The sequence below is a fragment of the Sorex fumeus genome, unplaced genomic scaffold, assembly GCF_029834395.1.
Source record: "Sorex fumeus unplaced genomic scaffold, SorFum_2.1 ptg000037l, whole genome shotgun sequence".
In the NCBI taxonomy this organism is placed as follows: Eukaryota; Metazoa; Chordata; class Mammalia; order Eulipotyphla; family Soricidae; genus Sorex; species Sorex fumeus.
In genome coordinates, this window is record NW_026606094.1 from 1,232,403 (window position 1) to 1,258,687 (window position 26,285).

At 52.0% G+C, this 26,285-nt stretch overlaps 1 protein-coding gene across 2 annotated transcripts; it reads right to left on the minus strand.

Moving 5' to 3' along the window:
* On the minus strand, positions 1–25,661 carry TSPAN33 (tetraspanin 33). 2 transcript variants are annotated; one of them, XM_056118417.1, is made up of 8 exons: positions 25,420–25,661; positions 6,891–6,948; positions 5,685–5,809; positions 5,365–5,439; positions 3,915–4,010; positions 1,426–1,554; positions 319–480; positions 1–131 (listed from the first exon to the last, which is right to left on the minus strand). In XM_056118417.1, the coding sequence occupies exons 1-8, from the start codon at positions 25,519–25,521 to the stop codon at positions 30–32; spliced, it is 849 nt and encodes a 282-aa protein (XP_055974392.1). In that variant the 5' UTR covers positions 25,522–25,661; the 3' UTR covers positions 1–29. The 2 variants fall into 2 exon arrangements, with proteins under 2 accessions (XP_055974392.1, XP_055974391.1); XM_056118416.1 differs by having other exon boundaries at positions 5,685–5,812; positions 25,420–25,649.
* Between the last annotated feature and the right edge of the window lie 624 nt (positions 25,662–26,285).

Below are 26,285 nucleotides of genomic sequence, written 5' to 3' on the forward strand. Positions count from 1 at the left end.
CTGATGGGTGGATGAGATTCCTCGGCTTCTCAGTACCACGGGTCAGCCCGGTGCTGCTGGTTGTAGAGCTGGAGCTTGATCTGGTCCTTGATCTGATTGATGAGGATCTGGGACAACAGGATTCCCACCAGCTGGGAGAAGTGAGAAGGAATTGGGCCTTCAGGCTTGCCGTCCTGACTCAGGTTTCCACCCATGTGGCCAGCACCACCCCTCTCCCTGCTCCTAAGCAGGCCACCCACCTGGGGGTGCCATCCCACCACCCAAACAAAGGCGTCTTTGCAGATCAGTGGGACCCATAAGTCTGACGGGATAGGTTACCTGGGGGATGGCCAGGCCCAGGGCCACACCGCCAAGTAAGAAGAGGTTGCTGTGGATCCAGTTGACCAGTTTGTCAATGCAGCCATTGGTGTAGATGACCTTGCTGGCTTCCAAGTAGTCAAGGGCCTGCATACCTTGGCCGCACATGGTGTTGATCACTGCCTGCAGGAGAAGGTTTAAAGCCAACTGAGACTCACTTTCCCAAACTTTTCCTTGGGGGCCCTTGTTGATGGCCCTCCCGCCCTTCCTAAACTCCTGACTTTAGAGAAGGTCTGGGAAGGGTCTCAGTGTGGGGGCTGATCACTGCAGGCTCCTTTCCCTGTGAGATCTGTTTTAGAGCTCGACCCCTGCTGACCCTCCAGCAGGCTATGGGATCAAAGGTGGAGAAATCTCGGATTGAAATGAAGGGAACCTCTCACAGCCTGCCTGGCCTGCAGAATCGATTGGTTGAGTGGGGCCTGGAGAGAGTACATGGGGGAAAGCACTGGCTTGCATCCTGCCCGCCCTGTTTGAGTCTGAGCACTGCCAAGGGTCACTCTTGAGCACAGAGCCAGGAATAGTCTGTGAGCATCTCTGGGTGTGGCCTGATCCCCATATGGAAGGAAGGGAGAAAGGAAGGGAAGGGAAGGGAAGGGAAGGAAGGAAGGAAGGAAGGAAGGGAGGGAGGGAAGGAGGGAAGGAAAGAAAGAGAGAGGGAGGAAGGAGGGAGGAAGAAAGGAAGGAAGAAAGAGTGGAAGGAAGGAAGGAAAGGAGAGAGAGGGAGGGAGGAAGGAGGGAGGAAGAAAGGAAGGAAAGAAGGAAGGAAGGAAGGGAGGGAGGGAAAGGAGGGAGGGAAAGGAGGGAGGGAGGGAAGGAGGAAGGAGGGAAGGAAGGAAAGGAGAGGGAGGGAGGAAGGAGGGAGGAAGAAGAGAAGGAAGGGAGGGAGGAAGGAGGGAGGAAGAAGAGAAGGGAGGGAGGAAAGAAGGGTGAGAGAAAGAGAAAAAAAGAAAGTGGGGAGAGAGAGTGACTAAGTGAGGAAATTGGGGATTCCCAATAGTAGAAAGAAACTAATTCCCTGGTCAGAAGGGAACACAGCTCACTGCCTGCGTGGACACGAGGGGCACTTACCTGGTTCGGGGTAGGCAAACAACAGGAATAAGGCACAGAGCAGCGCTCACGGCTGGGGTTATCTTCTGAACAGTTGAAGTACATGTTCTGGGACCAGTCCTTGTAGGAAATCCCTCCACAGCAGCTGAACTGAAACAAAGGCCCCACCAGGTTAAGATGGAGCCACACTCTCCGACGTCCACACGCAGCCCGATGTCTACGACAAGCTTTTACGTGTCTGTTCTGTGTTTAAGCCCAGCCTGGAAATTGAACTGGATTTTCCCAGGGGTCTTCTCCTTGTCTCTGCTTCTTTTCTATTGCATTATATATCATGTTATAACCTGCAGTGGCTGAATACATGTTTCTTCACATCAACTATGGGTTCTTTGAGGGTAGTTTCTGATTTGACAGGCATGCAAAAACCCCAGAGCCTTGGGGCTGGGGAAACAGGATAGTGTGTAGGGCCCTTGCCTCGCACATACTGATCTGGGTTCGGTCCCTGGCACTACATATGGTCCTCTGAGCCCTGCCAGGAGTGATCCCTGAGCCCAGAGTCGGGAGTACACCCTGAGTACAGTTGATTGTGGCCCACAAAATCAAAGCAATGAACAAATTAAAAAAAATACAAGACACAGAGCCTGGCAAAAGGGGATGTTCAAAACTGCTTACTGAAAAAGTTAAAAGATCAATGCTGAAAATCTTTGTCTCAATTTAGATGAACATGGGATGTCACTCTTCAATGTCTTAGATACAAAATACCTAATGAAAGTGGACAGGATCAAGGTCAAATGCCTGTCACGACAAGGGGAAGGGAAATCAGCACAAAACTCAAAGGCATGTTGACCTACAATCAAACGTTTGACTCAGAGCAGCATTATTCACAACGGCCGAAAGGTGGCAGCAACCCAGCTGTCCAAGGAAAGATGAATGGATATAAACAGAACAAATTACTAGTCAGTCTAAAAAAGGAAGAAATATTATGCTCGGGGGATGTGGCTCAGAGGTAGCGCACATGCCTGGCATGTGTGAAGATCTGGGTTCAATTCCTGAATTGCATTAAAAAAAAATAATAAAGGGGTCAGGTCAGAGTGATAGTATAGCAGGGATCGGCATTTGCCTTGCATGTGGCTGACCTGGGCTCCATCTCCAGCATTCCATATGGTCCTCTGAGCACTTCTGGGAGTAATTCCTTAGTGCAGAGTCAGGAATTACCCCTGAGCACTGCAGGGTGCTCCTCCATAAAAATAACAAGCAAAAAAGGATCAAAATGATAAATTTAAGCTATTTACATTTTATTGCAATTTAAAATTTTTAACTTTTTAATAGGTAATATTTTTTTAAAAATCTGCCCTTGGGATGGGAATGTGGCTCAGCAGTGGAGCCCTTGTCTTACATGTGTGTGGCCCTGGGTTCAATGCCTGGTACTGCTTCTGCCCCTAAGCACTGCTGGGTGTGATCCCTGAGCATGCAACTGGAGGTAGACCCTCAGCACAGTAAGGTGTGACTTTCCCAAGCGAACAAAACAATCACACTCCCCTCCCCCATGGAAGCAATCACTTGCATGGCTTTCACATCCTTCCAGAGTTTTTTGCAAGTAAAAATATGTGTTCTGACCCAAGCACAAAAATTTGTAAATCTACAACTGTACCTCATGGTATTTCACTAATAAAAAAATTTTAAAAATATGTGTTCTGTTTTGGTGCTGGGGATCCAACCCAGGGCCTTACACATGAGAGAGGTGCTGTGGCACAGTGCTCCATCTCTTGTCTGAACTTTCCTCTTTTTCCAGCTCCCGGAACCACGCAGCCACGCGACATCTTATTATGACATCTCATTCCTACTTTGACAAACTGGCAGGCTACCGAATGTAGCCTGCCCACACGGCAGAGTCTGGCAAACTCCCCGTGGCGTACCCAATATGCCAAATACCAGTAACAATGATGGGTCTCATTCTCCTAAAGAGCCTTGAATATAATCTCAGGGCTAGGATGAAGGAGACGTTACTGGGGCCTGCTCGAGGCAATCGACGAATAACAGGAATTCCTCTTTTTATTTTATTTTTGCGAGGGGTGCACAGCCAGCAGTGCTCAGGGCTTACCCTGGCTCTACACTCAGGGATCACTCTGAGCAGGGTTCAGGGACTGTACATGGTGCCAGGGATCAAACCAGGGTTGGTCACATGCAAGGCAAGCCCCCCACTCACTGTACCATTTCTCAGGCCTCTCTCCTCCCTCTTTTCCCCCACACACTGTAAGGCTTCTACACATGCCTTTCTGTACCCTAAAACAATACTTTGGGATCCGGAGGATTGAACCTGGGTCGGACGCGTGCAAGGCAAACGCCCTACCCGCCGTGCTATCGCTCCAGCCCCTAAAACAATACTTTTGAAGCACTCTGCTCTATGTGTTTCTTGGTCACCTCAACTCCCAGAATTCATTCCAGTAGGCATTTGTCCACAGCCTCTCACATCGCTAGTCACGGCCCTGGCCACCACCATGCTTAGCCCATACCTTCTTCTGGCCAAAATCGATGAGGTTCTGCAGGTCCAGGTCATCTCGGTAATGCACGATGGCGTTATTGATGATCTCACTCACTTTGCCTCGAGCCTGCCAAGACAGGAGCAGGGCGTCAGGGCCCAAGAGGATGAGCCCTGGTGTGCGCCTCCCACAGGAACACGGGAGCCCACAGGAGCCCAGCCCCGGTCCTGCTTCACATCAGCCAAAAGCAGAACTGAGGCCCAACGAGGCAAGATGGCCAGTCCCAGAGTTCATCAAGCCCAGGCCCTGTAGGACTGGTGGGCAAGAGAGAATGTCAAACCTGCTGTTTTGCCACTTCTCAGAGCCATATGCTCAGATAATTCCATTATTGTTTCTCTCTTTGAATAATATTACAACAAAATACTTGGGTGCTGCAAAATACAGACACTTTTTTTTTTTTTAAGTAGAAAAGGGCTAATGAGCTGAGGCACTGACCTCTAGTGGACATACAAGCACATCCCCTTGTCTCAAATCAGAGTGACAGGAGTTTAGGATTTGACTCAGCTCTCCATTTCCTAGTCTACCACATGCTCTTCCTTCCTGCTTGGCTACTTTTCTGGAAGTTTCCTATCCATTGGCCTCTCCGCTGTCTCTGGCAACCCTCTCTCCTTTGGAGAAAGCGTTCTGTGTCTTAATAAAAAGAACTGTCCCTCGACATAGAATGACTGCACTCATTTATGGAATATAAAATAAGATAATAGGAGACTGACACTCAAGGACAGTAGACAAAAGGGGCCAGGAATATTGCTCCATAGTTGGGAGCCTGTCTCATGAGCTGGGGGAGAAAGCAGCTGGGATAGAGAAGGGATCACCAAGTCAAAGATGGTTGGAGGGATCGTTCGGGATGGGACATGTGTGCTGAAAGTAGATAAAAAACCAAATGTGATGGCTTCTCAGTATCTGTATTGCAAAACATTATGCCCAAAAGTAGAGAGAGAGAGTATGGGAGAAATTTTCTGCCATAGAGGCAGGGGGAAGGCTGGAGTGGGGGGGGGGGGCGGGAGGATACTGGTGATACTGGTAGTGGGGAATGTGCACTGGTGGAGGGATGAGTGTTTGATCACTGTATGACTCAAACTCCAACATGAAAGCTTTGTAACTGTATCTCACAGTGACATTTCAAAAGAAAGTAAAGGCCCTTCAGTTGGCTGCGGTCTGCCCCATGACTGTCTCCATCCTCTGCCGTGAAACTCTGCAGACCCTTTTCACTGGGTGCTCACAGACTCTCCTTTCTTGCGGGCCTTGTAGCCGGTCAGCAGAAAACTCCTGCCAATCTTGAAATCCTCTCTCAGTACGGCCACCCATCCAGGCCTGGGGTTCTTGGCGGGAAGGGGTGCTGGGGTTCATCAATTAAGCCCCGCACAGAAAGTTTTCCCAGGGGTCCTCCACTACCCCTATGAGCCCCTCTGAAGTCCAAAGCTACCTTGTCCGAGAAGACGAAGCCCAGGACCCCGGCCGCCAGCTGTAGCAGGAACACGATGGTGAGGCAGAGGGAGAACTGTGGGGGGCAGACAGGAAGAGGGTCAGTCTGTCCCCGGGCAGGGAGAGGTCATGGGAGGGGCGGGGGGGGGGGGGGGACACTCCCAGAATCCCACACATGGCAGCGGCCACTGTTGTCTGGGATCCTGGGCTGAGTGCTGCAGGAGGACTGGACGGGGCAGCACTGCGGTGGACGGTAGGGAGGGGGTCAGTCGGGACAGGGATCTGAGGGGCGTCAGGGAGAGGTGGGCGTGGGGCACTCACTGTCTGCAGGAGACAGATGTTCTCGCGGAGGGATCCGATGCAGCCGCAGAACGTGAGCAGGAACATGAGCACGCCCACCACGATGAGCAGGATGGCGGGGTCCACCGCCAGGCAGGCCAAGGCTGCTTCTAGGGAAAGGGCTGTGCCTCAGTCTCCCCTGGAACCCATTGAGTGTGGCACTCCAGGAAGAACTGGGGGTGGGGTTGGGGGGAGGGTGCCTCCCCTAACCGTTCTTTTTTTTTTTTTTTTTTTTTTTGCTTTTTGGGATCACACCTGGCAATGCTCAGAGGTTACTCCTGGCTCTGCACTCAGGAATCACTCCTGGCAGTACTCAGGGGACCATATGGGATGCTGGGAATTGAACCCAGGTCAGCCACATGCAAGGCAAACACCCTACCCGCTGTGCTATCACTCCAGCCCCTCCCCTAACCGTTCTTCCCCTGGCTGGTGGGAAACCTCTGGTGGAGCTGGATGAAGATGCTGGCTGGGGGGGGGGGAGGGGCGGGAGGGTAGGGACCTGATGGTGTCACGGTTAGAACTTGGGGTTCCAGTGTACAAGGCCTGTGCTCCAGCCGGCTGAGCCGTCTCCCTGGCCCCAGGTTTCGGCTTCTAGCTTGAGAGTGAGCAGAATGAGAGTCTTCTTTTGGGGGGGTAACTTGGGGGGGGGGCTTTTTGGGTCACACCAGCTATGCTCAGAGGTTACTCCTGGCTCTGTACTCAGGAATCACTCCTGGCGGTGCTCCGGGGACCATATGGGATGCCGGGGCCCAAACCCGGCTCGGCCATGTACAAAGCAAATGCCCTACACACTTACTACCGGCCCCAGAATGAGAGTATTCCCCGGGGTATACAGAGAAGGAAGGGGCTGCTTGATTCAGAAAAGAACAGGAAGGGTTTGAGGCTTGCCAGCTTGGCAGAGTCTGCTCCCCCGAGACTCTGTGGTGGGCGGGAGTAGGGACCGAGTTTTACTCCAGGACAGACCCAGGCGGAGATCGAACCTCGGACGACCCACCTTCTTCCCCCATACCTAAATTTTAGGCGATGGCAGGTGGCTCGTGGGCGCCTGAGGTGTTCAGGTGAACTGACACCGTTAGCCTGAAGCCTTGAAGATCGCCCGGAGGGTACCTGCCCCCTAAACTCCACAGCTTATGTGGGAAGAAGTGCCCAAGAGCCAGACTCCATGGGGGGAAGGGGCCGGTCACTCACCTGCATGCTTCATCAGCCGAGCGTAGACGCCCACGGCCACCATCACCATGGAAATCACCTGGGGAGACAGGGGAAAGGACAGCCCCTGAGACCCTGGAAGGAGACAGCCCTAGTGGCCATGAGGAGCCTTCAAGCCGAGCGTGAAGGGACAGAAGTCCCTGGACTAAGAGAAGTGTCTTTCTCTGCCCCCCGCCATGATCCTGTCAATGGTTGTCCTCACCCCCACGAAAGGCTTTCACGCCCATGCCCAGTCCCCTCACAATACCCAGGATGCGCCCATTATGCAGACACAGGAGACAAGGGAAAACAGGGCTAGCATGTGCTCTGCAGCAGAAAATGATGTGATAAAACAGTGCTGAAAGGGGGCTGGAACGATAGTACAGCGGGTAGGGCGTTTGCCTTGCACATGGCCCACCAGGGTTGTATTCCCAGCATCCCATGTGGTCCCCTGAGCACCGCCAGGAGTAATTCCTAAGTTTGAAGCCAGGAGTAACCCCTGTGCATTGCCGGGTGTGACCCAAAAAAGAAAAAAAAAAAGACAGTGCTTAAGAACATGTGTTTTGGGGGTTGGAGTGACACTACAGTGGGTAGGGTGCTTGCCTTGCACGTAGCTGACCCAGGTTCGATCCCTGGTATCCCATGTGGTCCCTGAGTTCCACCAGGAATGATCCCTGAGCTCACAGCCAGGGATAAACCCTGAGCGCAGGAGGGCATGACCAACACACCAAATAGTAAATTAAAAAGGAGATGGGCTTCAGAGCCAGGCCAACCAGGCAAAGTGCTGAGCCTCAGTTTCTGTGTCTGACAGTGGGAACAAAAATTCCATCTCATGCCATTACTGACAGCATTAACGTCACCATTGGTAGCTTTAGCAGGATGCTTGCTGATAAACATTATCTAGCATTACTCAGAGCTCCTCAGGGTAGCACAGAGATTCCGAGAAGCTTGGAATTCTTCTGTGTTGTTGTTTTGAGCAGGGAAGTTGTGAAATATCCCCACTGCTGCTTGGAGGCCACTCAAGATGGTTCTGGCATGGGGCGGGAGTGTGGGGGGCGGACACATTGGTCCTGGGGATCAAACTGGGGGCTCCCACATGCAAAGCATGTGCTCCAGCCCACGGTGCTACCTCCGCGCCCCAAGTTCTGATTTCTGCTTTTTAGGGTTTTTTGTTTTTGTTGTTGTATCTCGCCCGCATGGCAAAGCCTGGCAAGCTACCCATGATATATTCGATATGCAAAAAAGAACAACAAGTCTCACAATTTTTTTAAGATGTTACTGGTGCCCGCTCAAGCAAATCGATGAACAATGGGAAGACAGTGCTACAGTGCTTTGTTGTTGTTGGGCCACACCCAGGGGTGCTCAGGACTCACTCCTGGCAGGGCTCAGGGGACCATATGGGGTGCTGGGGATCACACCCAGGTCGGGCACATACCATGGAAGTATCTTACCTGCTACACAATCTCTCCGGCCCCCAGGGTTCTGATTTCTGCTCTAGCTACCTCAAGACCAGCCAGAGTAGGCTTGTGACGCCCCTCTCTAGACTGGCAGTTGGTGTCAGGAGTGAGATTGAAGGGGCCCACCAGGGCGGCTGGGCAGAGAGCAGTGTCAAACTCCAGGACCACCCTGGCAAAGAAATCGTATCTTCACAAACCTCCCCCCACCTCCCCACCCTGGCCCAGGGGATAGAGATCTGCAGCCCTAATGAGGGTCCTGGCTTTTCCCTGAGACAGTAAATCCAGCAGAGACTCCCTGGGGTTCCCCAGGAGGCCTCTGGTCTTCACACCCAGGCCTCCAGGAGTTGGGGTGGGGGGTGGGGCACAGATCTTGGCCTCTATTGCTCCAGGCCCAGTCCCTGGCAGGTGCTAAGCAGCAGTGGGCTGTCACCATGGTGATGGCCGGGACCAAGCTCGGGAGTTCTCGGCAGCAGGGATTTGAGCCACTCGGTGGGGCCGGAGATGGCTGGTGAGACCTCACTGCCTTGTGAGACAGGAACAGGGTGGAAAGAGGCATCCTGGGACTTTCCTGGCTGAAGGGAGTCGGGGAGACCTCAGAACAGCCAACAGGATCAGGCTGGTCCCTCCACAGAGAGTGTTTTCAGTGGAGACCACCTTAACGAAGGTCCACCAGAGTGCCAAAGTGACAGAGCATCTCTGTCTGCCCAACCAGCAGCAAACAGGAAGCCCTGCTCTAAAGCCCTGTCTTTTGGGGGCCCTCCTGCCCCCTCGCCTTGCCCCTTGGACACGTGATGTTGACTCAGGGCCAGGTGTGTAACTTGCCAGGCCTCAACGCTCTGTCCGAGTGAGGGAACTGTTTGGGGACTGTGTGTGGGGGTGGGAGGTGCTGGCTGTCTTCCCAGCCTTTGGCACAACTAGCTCAGGGAGCAAGGGCGAGTGTGTGGGACACAAGAAACCACAAGACAGGGCCTTTGGTCAGCCCCCGGTCATGCCAGAGTGCCAAAGTGATAGAGCATCTCTGTCTGCCCTTTAAAACTCACCACAGCCAATTACAGCTCTGAATATCACTGCCCTGAATCACCAAAAAATATGTATCTGCTCTACATTTCTGTCCCTCCCAAGAGCCGAACTATTTCTTTAATGTTTCCCTAGGCTGTATCAGTCTCCTCCATGATAGTGTGAATCCAAGAAAGGGACACTAAGGGGACAGGGTGATAGTGTGGTGGCGAGGCCGCTTGCCTTGCACGGTGCTGACCTGGGCTTGATCCCCGGCATCCCATATGGTCCCCTGAGTACCACCAGGAATGATCTCTGAGTACAGAACCAGGAGTAAGTCCTTAGCACTGCCAGGTATGTCCCTCCACCCAAACTAAAAACAGCGAGAAGGAAGGGACAGTAGAAGGGGCTGGAGAGAAACAGTAGGTGGTAAGACAATTGCCTTGCATTCAATTCCACTGATCCCGGTTCCATTCCCAGCACTGATACCATACCCTGAGCCCTTCCAGGAGCCATCTCTTACCTGAACCAGGAATAGCCCTTGAACACTGCCAAGTATTATCCCGAGCCTCCCCTCATCCCTGGCCAAAAAGAGAGAAAGGGACAGTGATGAGTAGCCACACATCCTAGGGCAAGTGGATTCTTGTGAGGGACGGTAACACCAACAGTGGGGGTAGAACAGAGTCGCCCCCAGAGGTCTGTGCCTTAATTCTCCCGGCCTGCGAAGATATTACCTACAGGCTGGAGGGATTTGGTAAATGTGATTAATGGTCTTGAGATGGAGAGATTACCCAGTGGTCCAATACAGTCAGGTTTTGTATATATTTTTTTAAGGGTAGGGAATGCACCTCTTGGTGCTCAGGGGGATGGTGCAGGCCGGTGATGGAACCTGAGCTTCCTGCGTAAAAGCATGTGCTCAGCCCGTTGAACCATCCTTCCCGCCTCTCTTAGAACTCATCTGAGAAGTGGGTGGTAGGGTGATTGCATTGTGTGGATGTCACAGAGCTGGCAGTCCATTCAACATGGTGGACAGGACCCGCCTTTTCCTTCAATATCACAGAGACATTTTTTGGCTCTCCATCGTGATCATCATGGGGTGAAGAGGACAGGCACCGGTGTCAGCAGATGCGGCCTCCGTGGTGATGCAGGTCTTTCTTGCATTTTCACGAGTCCTGTTGATTTCAAGGAAGCGGGTTCTTTTAATAGCTTCTGCCATTTGTTTTTGCTCTTCAAGACTGTAGCTGCTGTGAAATGGGACATGCCTGACTGGCAAGGAAAAGCCATCATTGATTTTCCACTTTTGTAGTCCTTAATCACTTTTAATTTGGTTTCCAGGTCATTCAAACTGGCCTCTTTAGGGGCAACATTAGCAGTGTATTGTGTGTGCGGTGGGGCTCTGATGAGCTGAACAACAGCGGGTGAGATCACGCAGAAGTGGAGATGGTGCTGTCTAGGGATGTAGGAAACAAACGTGGGAGGCCGCTGTGAGGGAGAAGTAACTGAGCATTAGAGTGACGGGGAATTCACTAAGCAAGAGGAATGTGGGGATCACGGTGGGATCCACACTCGTGGTCTGCGGTGGACTGCAGCATCATTAGGTGGGACACGCCTCTGTAATCACGAGGGATTGATGGGACGGGGCAAGGGTGGGGGTCAGAGGAGATAGGTAATGGAAGCAGTGGATGATGCAGTGCCCAGTGCTCAGCGATACTGGAGAAGACAGGGAAACAGCTCTCTCCAGAGACTCGAAGGAACACCGACACCTTGACTTTCAGGCCTAGGAGACCCACTTTGGAATTCTGACATCTGGTACTGAAGATAATTCACCGGTGTTGTTTCAAGCCTCTCATTTTGTGGTAATTTGTTCTGGCAGTAATTGGAAATGAATCTGTTATTCAGATCCAATGGATCGGATGCGATGCACAAGGGCCTCCAAGGACCGCACCGATGAATGAGATGCAATGGCCCTTGAGGAGTTTCTCATGGATGTGCGACTTGGAGCACAGGCAAGAGCATCTTCAGCCTAAAACAGGTACCCTGTGGCTTGGCTGCCTTCAGCATGGGGGAATGCAGAGAAGGAGAACTTCCCTGAATACAAACACAGATGTTCTGCACCCAAGGTGGTTCCTCAGTTCTTGGAAATAATGACTTCGAGCAAATCAATATCTACTGAAAATAAGCCCATTTGGTTCCACATCTTCAGAATTGCTTTCCTCTGGGTCACCAAGGTAAGATCCCCCCAAATGCCTCAGGGGCTGGAGAGATGGTATAGCAGGAAGGGCACTTGCCTGGCATATGAGTTTGATCCCTGGCATCCCATATGGACCCCCAAGCAGTGCTAGGAGTAATTCCTGATGCAGAGCCTGGAGTAACCCCTAAACATTGCCAGGTATGACCCTCCCCAAACAAAACAAAACAAAACAAAACAAAAAAAATAACCTCAGAATCTCTGGCATGGGACCCAGGCAACAGAAGTTCCGGACAGGTTGCAGGGGCAGCCAAGTTTCGAAGTAGGAGCCCTAAGGCATTCTCTGCCAGGGAGCACGAAGAGCAGGTGCAGCCTACATTAAGATGAAGACTTTAATATTCTTATTAATATTTAATAGGCTCATTAGTGAAGCCACTCATCTGCAGCTCGCTAGCAAACTCTGGAATTCTGAATTTCTGGGGGTTGGGGATATGGGTCGGCAGCAGAGTCCATGATTTACCTGTGGGTTCCATCCCCAGCACCGCCAAATTAAATAAACAAGCGCAGTTTTGTTTTTCTGTTCATGCTCCACCTCTTTCTCCTGGCATCACTCCTTAGCACAACCCCAACGATTCCTGCCTATGCCTCCCACCCTATCCCACCCCCACCCCCCAAAGCTGCTGCCATTCCAAGGGTAGCACTGCTGCCGTTAACGGCACAGCGTTCTAGAGCCAGGAAGAACCTTAGAAAGGAGCTTGGCCACTCATCTCCTTTACAGATGAGGCCCAAGGAGCAATATGCACCTGGTGATGATGGGAGCAGCAGCTGGATAAGGCCACATCTCGGTGCCGGCTGTGCCAGCCTGTGCCACAGGAGCCTTCTAATATCCATGCTATCGCCAATGACCTCCTTTCAGGATGAAGATGGAGCGAATGACAGTTCTCCTCTTAGCATTCTTTCCGTATTCCGGCCAGAATGAGGCCTCCCTGGAAACTCTGAACAGCAAGACACGGTTTCAAAAATAGCTAAGTCCTTGTGGTGTTGGAATGATGTACACATGAAACCATCATTAACAGTATTGTCAATCATAGCACATCCATCAAGATAATTTTTTTTAATTTGAAATAAAAAATATACTCCTGGCATGCTTAGGGGACCACATGCGGTGCTGGGGATCAAATCAGGGTTGGCCACATGCAAGACAAGCTCCTTGCCCGCTGTGCTAGCTCTCAGGCCTGGCCCCAATTTCTCTATCCACTCTATCACTGACGGATGCTGCGGCTGTTTCCCTATTAGGCTATTGTAAATAATGCTGCAGTGAACACAGGGACGCCTGCATCTGAGTTAGTGCTTTCATTTTCTTTGGACAAATACCCAGAAGTGGAACTGCTGAATCATACGGTACTTCTATTTTTACTATTTTGAGGAACCTTCATATTATTTCCATAGTGACTGCACTAATTTTTATTCCCAGTATCAGTGCATGGGGTCCCCCTTCCACATCCTCACCAACACATCTCTTTCACTCTGTGTCTTTTGCTAAGAGCCATTTCAACAGGTCTGAGGTGATACCTTGTGTGGTTCTGATGCGTCTTTTCCTGGTGCTTACTGATTGTGCTGGGCACATTTACATATACCTATTGGCCATCTGTATGTCTTCTTTGGAAAAATAATTCTATTCAGACCTTCTATTTGCTTTGTTTTTTGATCAAACCCAGGGTCTTCTATGTTCGAAGCATATCCCTTCTGTCCTTTTGTAAATTGGACGTTTTTTTTTAAAAAGAGTTAGATGAGTTCTTTACATAAGTTGAATATTGATCCTCTTCCCCTATAGATGATACGCAAATATTTTCTTCCATCCAGTAGGTTGCTTTTTCGTTTTTCCTTTATTCTGAAGGTTTTTTGTTGGATATAGTCCCACTTATTTTGCTTTTGTTGCCAGATCCAAAAAAAAACAAAAATCATCACCACAACTGACAGAAAGGAACTTTTCGCTTTTGTTTTCTCTGAGTTTCATAGTGGCAGATCTGATGTTCAAGTTGTTAATCTATTTGGAGCTGACTTCTCTGTGGGGTTCGTTTTCATTCTGTTGCATGTGACAGCCGTTTTCCGTTTTCCCATTTATTGATGGAGCTGTTCTTTCCCTTTTGTATATTCTTGGCTCCTTGGCTATAAACAAACTGACGTGTGTGTGGGGGGGGTGTCTGTTCATGACCTTTAAGTTCTTGGCAATTGATCTATCGACCTACTGATGACAACACCATACTGTTTTAATTGCTATAGTTTGAGGAAACTGTCCCAATGCAAGGGACACGATGCCTGTAATTTGTTCTTTCCTAGGATTGCTTTGGCTGGGGATGGGCATGCAGTTCAGTGGTAGAGCACAAACCTTTCATGTATGATCCCCAACACTATAGACACAAAATATTTCTTTGTCATTCCACAATCTATTATGGTTCCATGTAAGTTTTAGGAAGGTTTGGCTTATTTCTGTGAAAAATGTCATTGAAATATTGGGATTTCAAATTGCAAGGACTACAGTGAACTTACAAATTGCTTGTTTATTTGTGTGGTGTATTTTTTTGGGGGGGAGGACACCCAGCAATCTTAGGGAGTTATTCCTGGCCCTGCAAGCAGCAATTTCTCCTGGCAGTGCTTGGAGGACCATATGAAGTGCTGGGGATTGAACCCAGTTTGGCTGCATGCAAGGCAAATACCTTATCCACCGTACTCTCTCTATTCTTTTTTTTTTCTTTTTCGGGTCACACTTGGCGATGCACAGGGGTTACTCCTGGCTCATGCACTCAGGAATTACTCCTGGCGATGCTCAGAGGACCATATGGGATGCTGGGAATCGAACCCGGGTCGGCCGCGTGCAGGGCAAATGCCCTACCCACTGTGCTATTACTCTAGCCCTCTCTTTCTATTTGTGCAGATTTCTTTGGATACCATGGATAGTCATTTATTTATTTTTGGTTTTTGGGACACGCCAAGAGGTACTCAGAGAACACTCTTGGCGGGATTCAGGGAAACATATGTGGTGCCGGGGATTGAACCCAGGTCAGACACATGCATGACAAGAGCCTTACCCACTGTCCTCTCTCTCTCTTTCTCTCTGGCTTTGGGTAGCATGAAGATTAACAAAAAACTTACTTGCATTTTATCTTGCAGGGACTGTACTGAAACAACTCGAGCCACCAGGATAGGTGCTCTGGGGGACATGCAGTGTTGGCATCAAAGCCAGAGCCAAATACATGCCAGGAATGTGCTCTATCACTTGAATAACCTTTTCAGAGTTTTATGGATTTAGGGAGGGGGGGGAGAGAAGGGAGCAGGGATTAAAAGACTGGTGGTGCTCACGGCTTGCTCCTGACTTTGTGTTTAGGAATTACCCCTGGTGGAATTCAGGGGACCTTATGGGGTCCAGGGTTTGAACCTGGGGCAGCCATATTTAAGGCAAGTGCCCTACCTTCCATACTCTATTTCTCCAGCACCATCTTATGGATTTTTAACATTAACTGGCAAATAGTGGTAGTATTATTTTTTTTTCAAATATGGGTGTCTTCTTCTTGCCAAGTTAGTCTAGATAGCTTTTTAATACTATGTTGAATAAAATTCATGTTTTTAAAAATCTGGGGTTCATTTGCATGCAATTTCAGAAGTTTTCTTTTTTTTCCCCCCCTGATAGGGATCAAACTCAGAATATCACAAATGCAAGATATGTGAGTCCCATTCCTGGGCCTCCATTTTTCCAACTTTAGCCATGGTGATTTCTCCACTTTTTTGTGTGTGTGTTATGGGTGCTCAGGGGTTGCTCCTGGTTCTTGCTCAGGGATCACTCCTGGTGGTTGTTCAGGGGACCATATGGGGTACCGGAAATCAAACCTGGATTGACCACATGCAAGAAAAGGACCCTCCCTGCTGTACTATTGCTCTGGTTCCCAAAACATTTGTTTTTAATTGTGGTACCATTATTTGCAACTTTTTTGTTTTGTTTTGTTTTGTTTGGGAACCACACCGGGTGGTACTTTGGGTCTTATTCCTGGCTCAGGGATCACTCCAGAAGCCTCAGGGGACCATCTTAGGTGCCGGGGATCAAACCCAAGATGACTGTGTGCAAAACAAGCACTTTATTTCCTTTACCATCTCTCCTTAGAGCCAATGTAAGACACTGGATCTTGGGGCTGGAGCGATAGCACAGCGGATAGGGCGCTTGCCTTGCACGCAGCCAACATGGCTAACACAGGTTCGATTCCCAGCATCCCATATGGTCCCCCGAGCACCGCCAGGAGTAATTCCTAAGTGCATGAGCCAGGAGTAACCCCTGAGCACCGCCGGGTGTGACCCAAAAAGAAAAAAAAAAAGGCAAGAAGAAGACACTGGATCTTAAAACTGATTGGGTGACCGAGCTCTGGGAAGTCATGATGCATTTTTAGTGCACACTACACAACTTAACACATTAGAATCATTTCAAAAACCTTTAATATGGGCCCCAGAGACAGTACAGCAGTTAAAGTACATGTGTCCGGCCCACACACTCCTCCCAGTATCACTTCGAGACCTTTAGCATGACCAATGGGACCCAGGTATCCCCTGCACAGCAGGGCCTACGTAGCATCCTGGGGGGCCTGAGACACCCCCCTCCAACACTCACACCCCCCCCCACTAAGTTAATATGCTAATGCCGCTGTCTAATTAACTGTAGTTCTTTAACTTTCTCCAATTATCCTAATGATGTCCTTTATAACTGTTTCCCTCTTTTTCTGGATCCAGGATCCAATCAAGGGCCATGGTTATATTGTGATGGAGCCTCCTTTAACCTGAAACAATTTTGCCACTTTCCCCCTCTTATTTGTTTATGGTATTTTCAAAACACCGTCTCTCTAAATAAATTTTATGGTAAAACACATAAATGACAGGATGAGTCCTTTCCAAGCATGCTGTCCAGTGGCCTTGGGTGGGCCTGCGAGTCTGGGCAACCACCTCCACTCCTGGATTCTGGGCTTGGTTGTCATCTGCACCGATCAGACTGTCGCCCTCATCCCAGCACTTCTCCACGGTACTCTGGTACCATGGTGATACAGGGGATTGAATCCAGGTCGATTGCATGCAAGGCAAGTGTCTTACCCCAGTACTATCTTTCCAGCCCCTAGTTTTCTGCTTCTGTGGTTTGGTCTAGTCTGCGCATTTCCTAAAAAGGAACTCATACAATGGGACACCGTGTCTGGTTTCTCTTCCTGAGCATGTTTTCAAGGTTGATCATTGTTGCAGTATGGATTGGTTAGGACTTCATTACTTGTCATGGTCTGATAATATATATCATTATAGGTCACAGAATTGGGAGTAGTCTGAGCACCCCGGGTGTGCCCTGAAACCAAAATAATGGATACATCTATTCCATTGCAGGAACAAAAATGGTTACTTTATCTATTCATCCACAGATGGGCATTTGGGTATTTACAACTCTTACCTATTTTGGAAGGTGTTAACACAGATATCCAGGCAAAGGTCTGTGTGAATACCATCCTCGGTTCTCATGGGTAGAATTTCCTAGCCCTGTGGTAGTTCTACTTAATGTTCTTAGGTGCTGAATGCTCTTTTATTCTCCTGTGCCTGCTCTATTTCACATCCGCACCAGTAATGCATGAGTTCTAGTTTCTCCATGTCCTTGCCCCCACTTGATCTGACTTTTTTTCTCCCACACCCAGCTGTGCTCAGGAATTACTCCTGGCTCTGCACTCAGAGATCACTGCTGGTGGGCTAGGGGAACCGTGAGGTGGGGTGCCAGGGATCGAATCTGGGTCAGCCTGGCTTGCTGTACTATGACTCCAGCCCCATCTCTGACATTTTGGGGATGCTGACATTTTTGCTAAGTCCTGGCCAGTCGTTTGGCAGAATGTCGCTTGACTGGGCTATGTCTGACAATCAGATTCAGATGAAACACGCTTGACAGGCATATTTCACAGATAATGTTGTGTCCATCTTGGTGTCAGCTGAAGCTGCATGACCTATCAATTCTACCAGAGAAATAAAGAACAATCTACTAACAGATGACATGGCTGTTAGACATATGTCTCTCATCCCTAAGCAATAATTCAGGAATAAATTCATCATTTTCCACAATATTTGACTGCTTTTTGTCCTTTTCCCTTTGCCTTCTGTCAGCACTTGCTGGCAAAGAAGTTGGGGCACACAAGAGAAAATTTAAATGCAGAAAATTCTCTCCAGTATCTTTTTCTTTTCTTTTCTTTCCTTTTTTTTGGGGGGGGGGATGCATATCTGGTGATGCTCAGGGTTACTCCCCACTCTGTGCTCAGAAATTACTCCTGGTGGTGCTCAGAGGACCACATGGGATGCCGGGATTGAACCAGGGTTGGCTGCATGCAAAGCAAACTCCTTACCTGCTGTATGATCACTCTGGCCTTGATGATTGAATATTTTTTTGAGAAAATTAAAAAAAAAAAAACTTCATCTCAGTCCTAGGACACTGTGGGAAATAGACACTGCATTGCAGGTAAGGTTCTCCCCTCCCCCCCACCTTGCCACCCCCATGCCCAAATGCCAACAATTATAAGGGGCTTCTCTCTTGGAGTCTGTTCCCACTGATCCCACCTTCATCCCTGAGGAGTGGATGCAGGGAGACCTCAGCGTCATACTCCTCTGCCAAGAACACACGGTTTGGTAGCACTTCCTATCTCCCTCTAGGTAACAACAGGAACAGAAGCAAAGATGGTGCCAGGCCAAAGCAGCTGGGCATGAACGAGGTGGGTCTTTCCCCCAAACAATTCCCCTCTCCGGGTCACTCCAGCAGAGCGTTCATCCTTGCCCTCCAAGTGGTTTCAGATCTGAGAGCGGCCTCCAGCACAGGCTCTGGGCTACACTTTGTTCTGGACCCACCCAGTGTGCTCAGGGCTCACTCCTGACTCTGTGCTCAGGAATCACTCCTGGCAAAGCTCGTGGACAGTATGTGGTGCCGGGGTTCAAACCACATTGGCCAGGAGCAAGGCAAGTGCCCATCCCGCTGTACTATCTCTCCAACTTGGCAGGCAACATGTCTTTTTTTTTTCTTTTAAATTTTTCTTTTTAAATTTTCTTTTTTTTTTTTTTTTTGGTTATTTGGCCACACCCAGTGACATTCACTTAGGCTTTCCTCCTGGCTCTGTGCTCAGGAATCACTCCTGGTGGTGCTTGGGAGACCATATGGAATGCTGGACAATCGAACCCGGGTTGGCAGCGTGCAAGGCAAGCGCCCTAACCACTGTACTCTCTCTCTAACTTGCAGGGCTATATATGTGATGAACATGCACTGTCTTCCTAAATTCTAACCACAATCCAGAAGGTGTCACGTCGCCACTTCACAGCAGTGACCCTGGGAGAATTCATGTGATGCCCTTAGTTGGTGTAGTGAGTGACAGGAGCGGGCGAGGACCTCAGCCCGCATGCGTGCGGGAGTCTCTGCCCTTGGCCAGCAGCACAGCTGCCTCCCTACCTCTGCCTCGGGGTGGCTGCCCGGGCCAAGGGCATTTCCCCTCCAGGCGGGCCTCCCGGGAGGAGGGAGGAAGCAGCTGCAGCAGATCCCTTGGGGGAACAGCTGGGAACCTCCAAATTGGGGGCACTCAGGGAGAGCGGCAGGGGCCAGGGCGGCTCAGAAGCAAGTTCCTGGAACAGAGCCCGAGAAAGGGAATTGAAGATGCACCACAGCATCACCGCGGAGGACCTGCCAGCCTGCACACAGCCTGACCCTCACGCCTTCTGCACTCTCCTGCCCAGCCTGGGGGGGCCACAGTAGGGCCTTGGTGCCCTCTTCTTCACCGAGGGTAGTGGCAGGGACAACCAAGGGGAGGGTGGGTTCCTATAGCCCAGCCTCCCCCTTGCCCCGAAACAGAAATCAAACCCAGAAAAGAAAGAGGGACTGGAAAGATGCAGTGAGTAAGGTGTTTGCTTTGCAGGGGAGGGTGGAAGAGGGAGGACGACCCGGGTTTGAATCCCAGCACCAGCAGCGGTGATCCCTGGGCATGCCGGGTGTACGACCCCCAAAAAAGGTTCAAAGCCCAGCCCAGAGCCAGAGAAGGTGAGGAAGGGGTGGGGGTGAGTGTCCAGTGCCTCGGTCCTCTCCAGCCTTGTTTCAGGACTGACTCAGAGACATCACAGGCTGCATGACCAAGAGGAGGGCTTGGCTCGCTCTCTCCTGGCCCAGATCAGCACACGCACACATGGGCCATCTGTGGCCATCCTGGCCCCGCTGCTCCTGGGCTGGTGGACGGGCTCCTCTCTGTGTGACACTGGCTCTTCACTCTGTCCCTCAAACAGGAGGACCCTGTGTTGCTGGAGTAGAAGAAGCCCCCAGCTCCTTCCTCTTGCTGCTGAGACCGGCCCTTGAGCCTCGGCTCTTCCATTGAGCTGCTCTTCTACGGACGCGTGAGAGTGGGGCTGGAGCATAGTACAGCGGGTAGGGCGTTTGCTTGTATGCAGCAGACCCGGGTTCGATCCCCAGCATCCCATATGGTCCCCCGAGCGCCACGAGGGGTAATTATAGGAGTTATTCCTGAGTGCAATTGCCAGGTGTGGCACAAAACCAACCCCCCCCCACAAAAAAAGTGAGAGACATGCCCAAACTTCCCAGGTGTGGCACACAAACAAACAAAAAGAGCGAGGGCCATGCCCAAACCTCTCCAAAGTATGACCGCCGCCCCATACTGGCCATCCCATTGGGACCCATGGCCTGCCCTGAACTGGAACCACCTGCCCTTCATGGCTTTCTACTTAGCACAATGCCGCTACAATATCTTACTGCAGCCCACCTGTCCCCGGGAAGGAGAGGAAATGCAGGACAAGCTGGCCTCCTCCCAGTGCCTTAGAGATGTGAGTCTGTGTGTGTCAGAGAGGGCGAGTGTTGGGCGGTGGGACAGGGGATGCCCAGCTTGATGCCTGACCCAGATCACATCAGAGGGTGTTGCAGGGGCTCTGGCGTGACCGGCATACCCCGTGGACTCCAGCGCAGTGGTCCTAGATGGGAGAGCGAAGTTCCTGGAGAAGATGACGGACCAGAGACCCTGGATTGCCCGGGTGCTGTAGTGAGGACTTCAGCATGGCCCGGGGCAGCAGCTGGAGGGGACAGCTGCCCCTTCTTCAGCCCTGGCTTGAGGGAGGGGCAGAGAGGATGTGCACATGCTGGATGACCCTGTCCCCGAGAACATGGGAGGACTTAGGGTTACACGCTGCATCTTGACAGACTCGGGAGCATGAAAATGGGGGAAGCACCTCCCAAATCCACTCTGCAAGGCAACTCTCACTCCAACAATGGTGGAGCTGAGGATGTGTGTGTATGTGTATATGCGTGTGTGTGTGTATGCGTGTGTGTGTGTATGCGTGTGTGTGTGTGTGTGTGAGAGAGAGAGAGAGAGAGAGAGAAGGAGGGAGCGGGTGAGGGGGGGGGAGAGAGAGAGAGAGAGAGAGAGATCACAGGGAAGGGGTATGGGGGGCCCCGGAGGAGGGCACATGCAGGGCTGAGCTTTCAGGCTCCACCCCAAAGCCAGACTAACTGCTGCCCGAGTAGGAGGAGGACCAGCCAGCAAGGAGGCGGTTGTGCCGGGTGGCCCTGATAATGTCTCAGCCCCTGCCTGCCCACGGCTGATAAAGCAAGCACCAGCCTGGCCCTGGCCCCACGCATGGCTATCCAACACTGACAGGGCGGGAAAGCCATCAACTTCCTGCACTAAGGGTTTTGTTTCTTTGCTCCAGGGGAATATCCACACTGGGCTGTGCTCAGGGAATCATTCCTGGTGGTGCTCAGGGGACCACAGGGGGTGTCAGAGACCAAAGCAGGCTCAGCTGTGTGCATGGCAGGTGCTATAACCTGTGAACTCTCTCTCTCTCTCTCTCTCTCTCTCCCTCCCTCCCTCCCTCTCTCTCAGCCCCTCAACTTCATTTTTTTTTCTTTTTGGGTCATACCTGGCGATGCACAGGGGTTACTCCTGGCTCTGCACTCAGGAATTACCCCTGGTGGTGCACAGGGGAACATTTGGGATGCTGGGAACCAAACCTGGGTCAGCCGCGTGCAAGGCAAACGCCCTACCCGCTGTGCTATTGCTCCAGCCCCTCAGCCCCTCAACTTCTGAGCTGAAAAATTAAGATGCAACTTTCAGGGCCAGAGCAATAGGTTAGGTCTTGTACTATTACTGGCCTTGCATGCATCTAACTGGAGTTCGATTCCCGACACTCTATAAGGTCCCCTGAGCCTCACTGCTCAGAAGTAATCCCTGAGCCCAGAGTAAGGGCAGCCCAGGAGTAAGCTCTGCTGCATGTAGCCCCCAAACCAAAAATTTTATTTGAAAAATAAAATGCAACTTTAAGGGCTCTGGGGAGCTGCAACTCCAGGTCATGAGATCATTAACTCAGCTCTGTGAGTGTGTGTGTGTGTGTGTGTGTGTGTGCGTGCGCGCGCGCGCACGCACGAGTAGGGGGAGATCAGGCAAACAGGCAAACAAGGAAGTAAGATTTGGACCGTGAGTGAGAAGAACTGGAGTAACAGCTTTCTGGCTCCTCCAAAGGAACCAGGATGAGGGTGAGAGAGCAGTGGCAGAGAAAGACTGGGCCACCACTGCCATCACCATTGTCACTGGTACGGCCACCACTGCCATCACTGCTACCACCACGATCACTGCCACCCCCACTGTCACTATCACCACCATTGCCACCGCCATCACCAAGTGTGACTGGGACACTGGCTGCCTCTCCAATGTCCTCCACACACAATCCTTTCTTTCAGACAGTGGGTCCCCCAGCCGCTGGCCAGAACAGGCCCTCTGGCTGGGAAGGGCGTGGGAACAATGAGACCCATGGGAGCTCCTGAGGCAGAAGAATGGGACAGATTAGAATGGCGGAAGCCACAGAAGTGGTCTGAGGGGGGGTAACTGTGGGGGGGGGGGGGCAGCCAGCCTCTGTCTCTGGCTGCGCTGTGCAGAATGTCACTCTGCGGGTCTGGGCCTGGGGAAGAAATGGCACCAGTTACGCCACCATCTCTTGGGGTTGTCAGTGGGAGACCAAGACACTGAGAGAGGCATCCTTAGATCTGGTCCTGGGTCTTAAATTGTTTTGTTTGTCCTATTTTTGTTTGGGGGCCATACCCGGTGATGCTCAGGGGTTGCTCCTGGCTCTGCGTTCGGGAATTACTCGTGGTGGTGCACAGGAGACCATATGAGACGGCAGGGGCAGAACCTGGGTTGGCTGCATGCAAGGCAAGTGCCAGCTAAAAGAGGTCTGACCTGCACCCACGGTTTGTGTGTAAGAAAGTGAAAGCGCAGAGAGGCCGGAGAGTCATCCATCTGTCTATCCGCCATACGATCTCTCCAGTCTTGGGCCTTGAGGTTAAATAATACAGTCTCCAAAGTAAAGTATTCATCTCTAACTAAGCTCACAGGGGCAGAGGAGAAAGATTAGAAATCTTTTAGGGGATCCTTTAGAGGCAAAAGATTAAGGACAGAGAGACAGGTATACTGGCTTACAGTGATACAGTAAATTGGTGCCAGAGAAACCGGGCCTCTTGTCCTTCGGTGTGCTATTTCTAGAGCCTCTCACTTTTTATGAGTCTTAAGTGGGGCCCAGAAGGGGATCTTCTCTAATTTGGGGCGGTGCCAGCTTTGGTTAGCCAGGACCTCTGACCTTGAATGAAGGTAAACGGGTCGATGGAGCCAAATTCTCTCCCTGGCTGCGCCCCCGGAAAGTCATCAGTCTGATAAGAGGGGTGCGGTTTGGGGGGCTGGGAAGTACAAGCAAATGACCATGAACACAAGCCGGACAGATGCACCCAGCTGGTGTGGCTGGGAGCGTAGATAAGAGCGAGGAAAATGGGCGTACAGGCTGACCCTTCCGCAGGCTCTGAGCAGGGCGTGCCCCTGAGGCAGCACACGCAACAGGGATCAGGGGGATTTGCCCAGAAGGGGAACCCCAGAGGGCTTTCCCCAGCCCTGGCAGAGAGAGAGAGAGAGAGAGAGAGAGAGAGAGAGAGAGAGAGAGAGATTTCCTTCTGTAATCTCTAGCTAAAGCAGAGCCCAGCCCTGAGAACTTGAGCAGCCAGGCTAACTTCTGATAACTGCTGAAATCCTGGCGACGGTTCAGCCATGTGGGCCAAGAGCTTTCCCGAGAGGCAGGCACCGTGGTTCCGTGGCAAAATCACCAGCATTGAGCCTACCGGGCAGCTGTTGGACCTAGCCTAAAGCAATAGGCCTCTCTGCGCTTTCAGTTTCTTATGCACAAAACGTGGGTGCAGATCAGACCTCTTCTAACATATTTTTATTTTTTGCCTTTCTCAAACCAAGACTTTGATAGGGGCTCAAACTTGAATGTTCCGGGAACAATGATTGGGAGTGAGGTGGCAGCATCACCACCCTCTGGGATTTCCCTCATTTGTCCCAACTGGCAAGCACTTGGGTACTTTGTACCCTCTCTTCATACCATAGCTCCTATGAAACCTTGCCAGCACCAGGCTTAGATGTCCAGTTTGCTCCCTCTCCTAGGAAAATGAATATTCAACTCCTGATGTTTCGCTCCTGCATGCCTGAACTTTAGGTACTGGGCAAGAATAACAGGCTCTTGTGCTGGGGAGATAATACAGGGGGTAAGGTGTTTGCCTGGCATGCAGCTGACCCGGGTTCGATCTCAGGTTTCTCATATGGTCCTCCCCCCTCTCCCCAAACACTGCCAGGAGTAGTAATTTCTGAGTGCAGAGCCAGGAGTAACCCCGGAGCATCATCGGGTATGCCCCCCTGTGATACATCCTCCCCCCCTTCAACACACACACAGTAAAAATAGAATAATGGGCTGTTAGAACAGCAGCTATGTGAGGTGGGAAGGGAAATGGGGGAGAGGGAAGGGCTTCCATCAGTTCTCAAATCCAAAGGGGACTGAGGACTCCAGGGAGGAAATAGACTTGGGCTGGCATTGCATGATCTGGCCCAGTTGGACTCTCAGCGCCAGCTGAGTTTTCTGCTCAGCCTGGGCTTGACTGACGGCAGAGGAAGGGAAGGCTTAGGTGAGACCAAGCGCACTGCCCAGCTTGGTCAGGTCAACAATTAACGGCTGAGAAAAAGTGAGAATTCTGCCTCTGGACCCAGATTTTGTTCACTTTTGCACTCCCAAGCAGAGGATTAGGAAAGGACCCTTGACCTTCCAATCCAACACAGGAGCCTAAAGACAGAAGCTGAGCCCACAGCCTGGAGGGTGGCCTGGTGGCACCAAGTCTGAGGAGGTGGGGTGCGGGGGCCCAGTTCTGGCAAAGGCACTAATACTCGGAGGTCATTCCTGACCCTTTTCAGCCCGCGGGGGGGGGGGGGGGGGGGGGGATTGGCAGGTACCAGAGGCCTGCAAGGGGAAGAGATGAAACCCCTTTCTCCTCCAGTCTGAGACCAGGAGGAGAGAAGGTCTGGGTTGCCCCCTGGCTCTTCTTCCTTTGACATCCCCGGTCCTTAGGCCTGTAAGTCCCCCAAGGGTGAATGTTCCCGGGCGCGTCTGCAAGCCCCGTCTTGGCCTGATGCTGACCCTCATCGACGTCCAGCAAATACCCAGAAGGCTTCGCCCAATCGCTCACATATCCCGCCCCCGATGACCCTCCCCCAGCAGACCCGGCGCCACCGCGGGGCTTCCCCTGGCCGGGAGCAACCAGCCCAAAGTGCCGCCAGCGCAGAAAACTAGGCAGTGCAGTTCACCACGCTCGCCTGGAACCCCGCATCCCGGGACGCCCCCCACCTCCTCTCTGCTTAGCCGCGGGCAGCCCACTCCACCTCCTCCGCGGCGGGGGGGTGGGGTGGGGGTACCGGGGATGTGTTACCCTGAAGCCCATTTTCCACCCCCCACCCACCCCCCACGACCCCCCCCCCCCATCCCTAAGACTCACCCAAAACAGCATGTTGAAGAAGAAGAGTAGGTATTTCACCAGCGGGCTGACGAAGGAGAACTCGTCGCCGTAAGCAGCCGGCGCCCCGGGTCTCCGGGCCATGGTCCCGCCGCCGCTGCCCCCGGGGGCCTAGCTGCCCGCGGCGGCCGCCCGAGCCCGGGGCCGCGGGGGGCCGCGCCGCGGCGGGAGGAGCCGCAGGGACGGCGCCGCCACCGGGGCCGCCGCGCGCGCAGCGTAGGAGCGCCGGAGACTCCGCGGCGGCCGCAGGACCAGCCCGCCGGGCTCCCGGGAAACCGGGCCCGCCCCCGGACGCCCATTGGAGCAGCGGCCCGAGCCCGACTTCTCATTGGTGGGCCCCCGGTGTCACTAAGCGGCTAGCCATCCCCCCCACCTCCTCCGAGAGGCGGGGGAGACACCTGTTTAGCCAGGGACAACTTGTTAAAGGGTCAGCGCTCTCCGTCGCCTCCCTCGAGGAGGAAAAGCATCCAGGCTGCTGCTGCCCCTGCTCCCGGGGTGGCGGGCGGGCGGAGGGGCTGGCGTGGGGGACGGAAAAAGGACGAGAAGGAACGCACGCTGCACGCCCACCTCCCCGCGGCTGTGCGAATGCAAAGACGCGTTCGTTAGCATCAGCTACGGACCCACCCGGTGTGGAGCGATGCGTTGGAAGTGGAACGCAAGAGGCTAGAGCTAAACCCTAGGGGAGGGTGGGGGTGGCAATGAAACCAGGGGGACAGAACTAAACTCTACATAGCAATGACAAATTAAGCATCCATTCAGTAACTATATGTGTAAAATAGAGCATATGTCAAAGTACAGCGTGAAGAGAGCTTGCCTTGCACGTGAGCAACCCGGGATTCGACCTTTGG

Bases quoted from the DNA above. Each gene is read 5' to 3' on its own strand.
- TSPAN33 (XM_056118416.1), bottom strand. From the start codon at position 25,521: ATGGCCCGGAGACCCGGGGCGCCGGCTGCTTACGGCGACGAGTTCTCC. The intron at 5,440-5,684 runs GTGAGTGCCCCA...TGCCCCCCACAG, and splicing joins ACATCTGTCTCCTGCAGACA to TTCTCCCTCTGCCTCACCAT. The intron at 4,011-5,364 runs GTAGCTTTGGAC...CTGTCTTGGCAG, and splicing joins GCTTCGTCTTCTCGGACAAG to GCTCGAGGCAAAGTGAGTGA.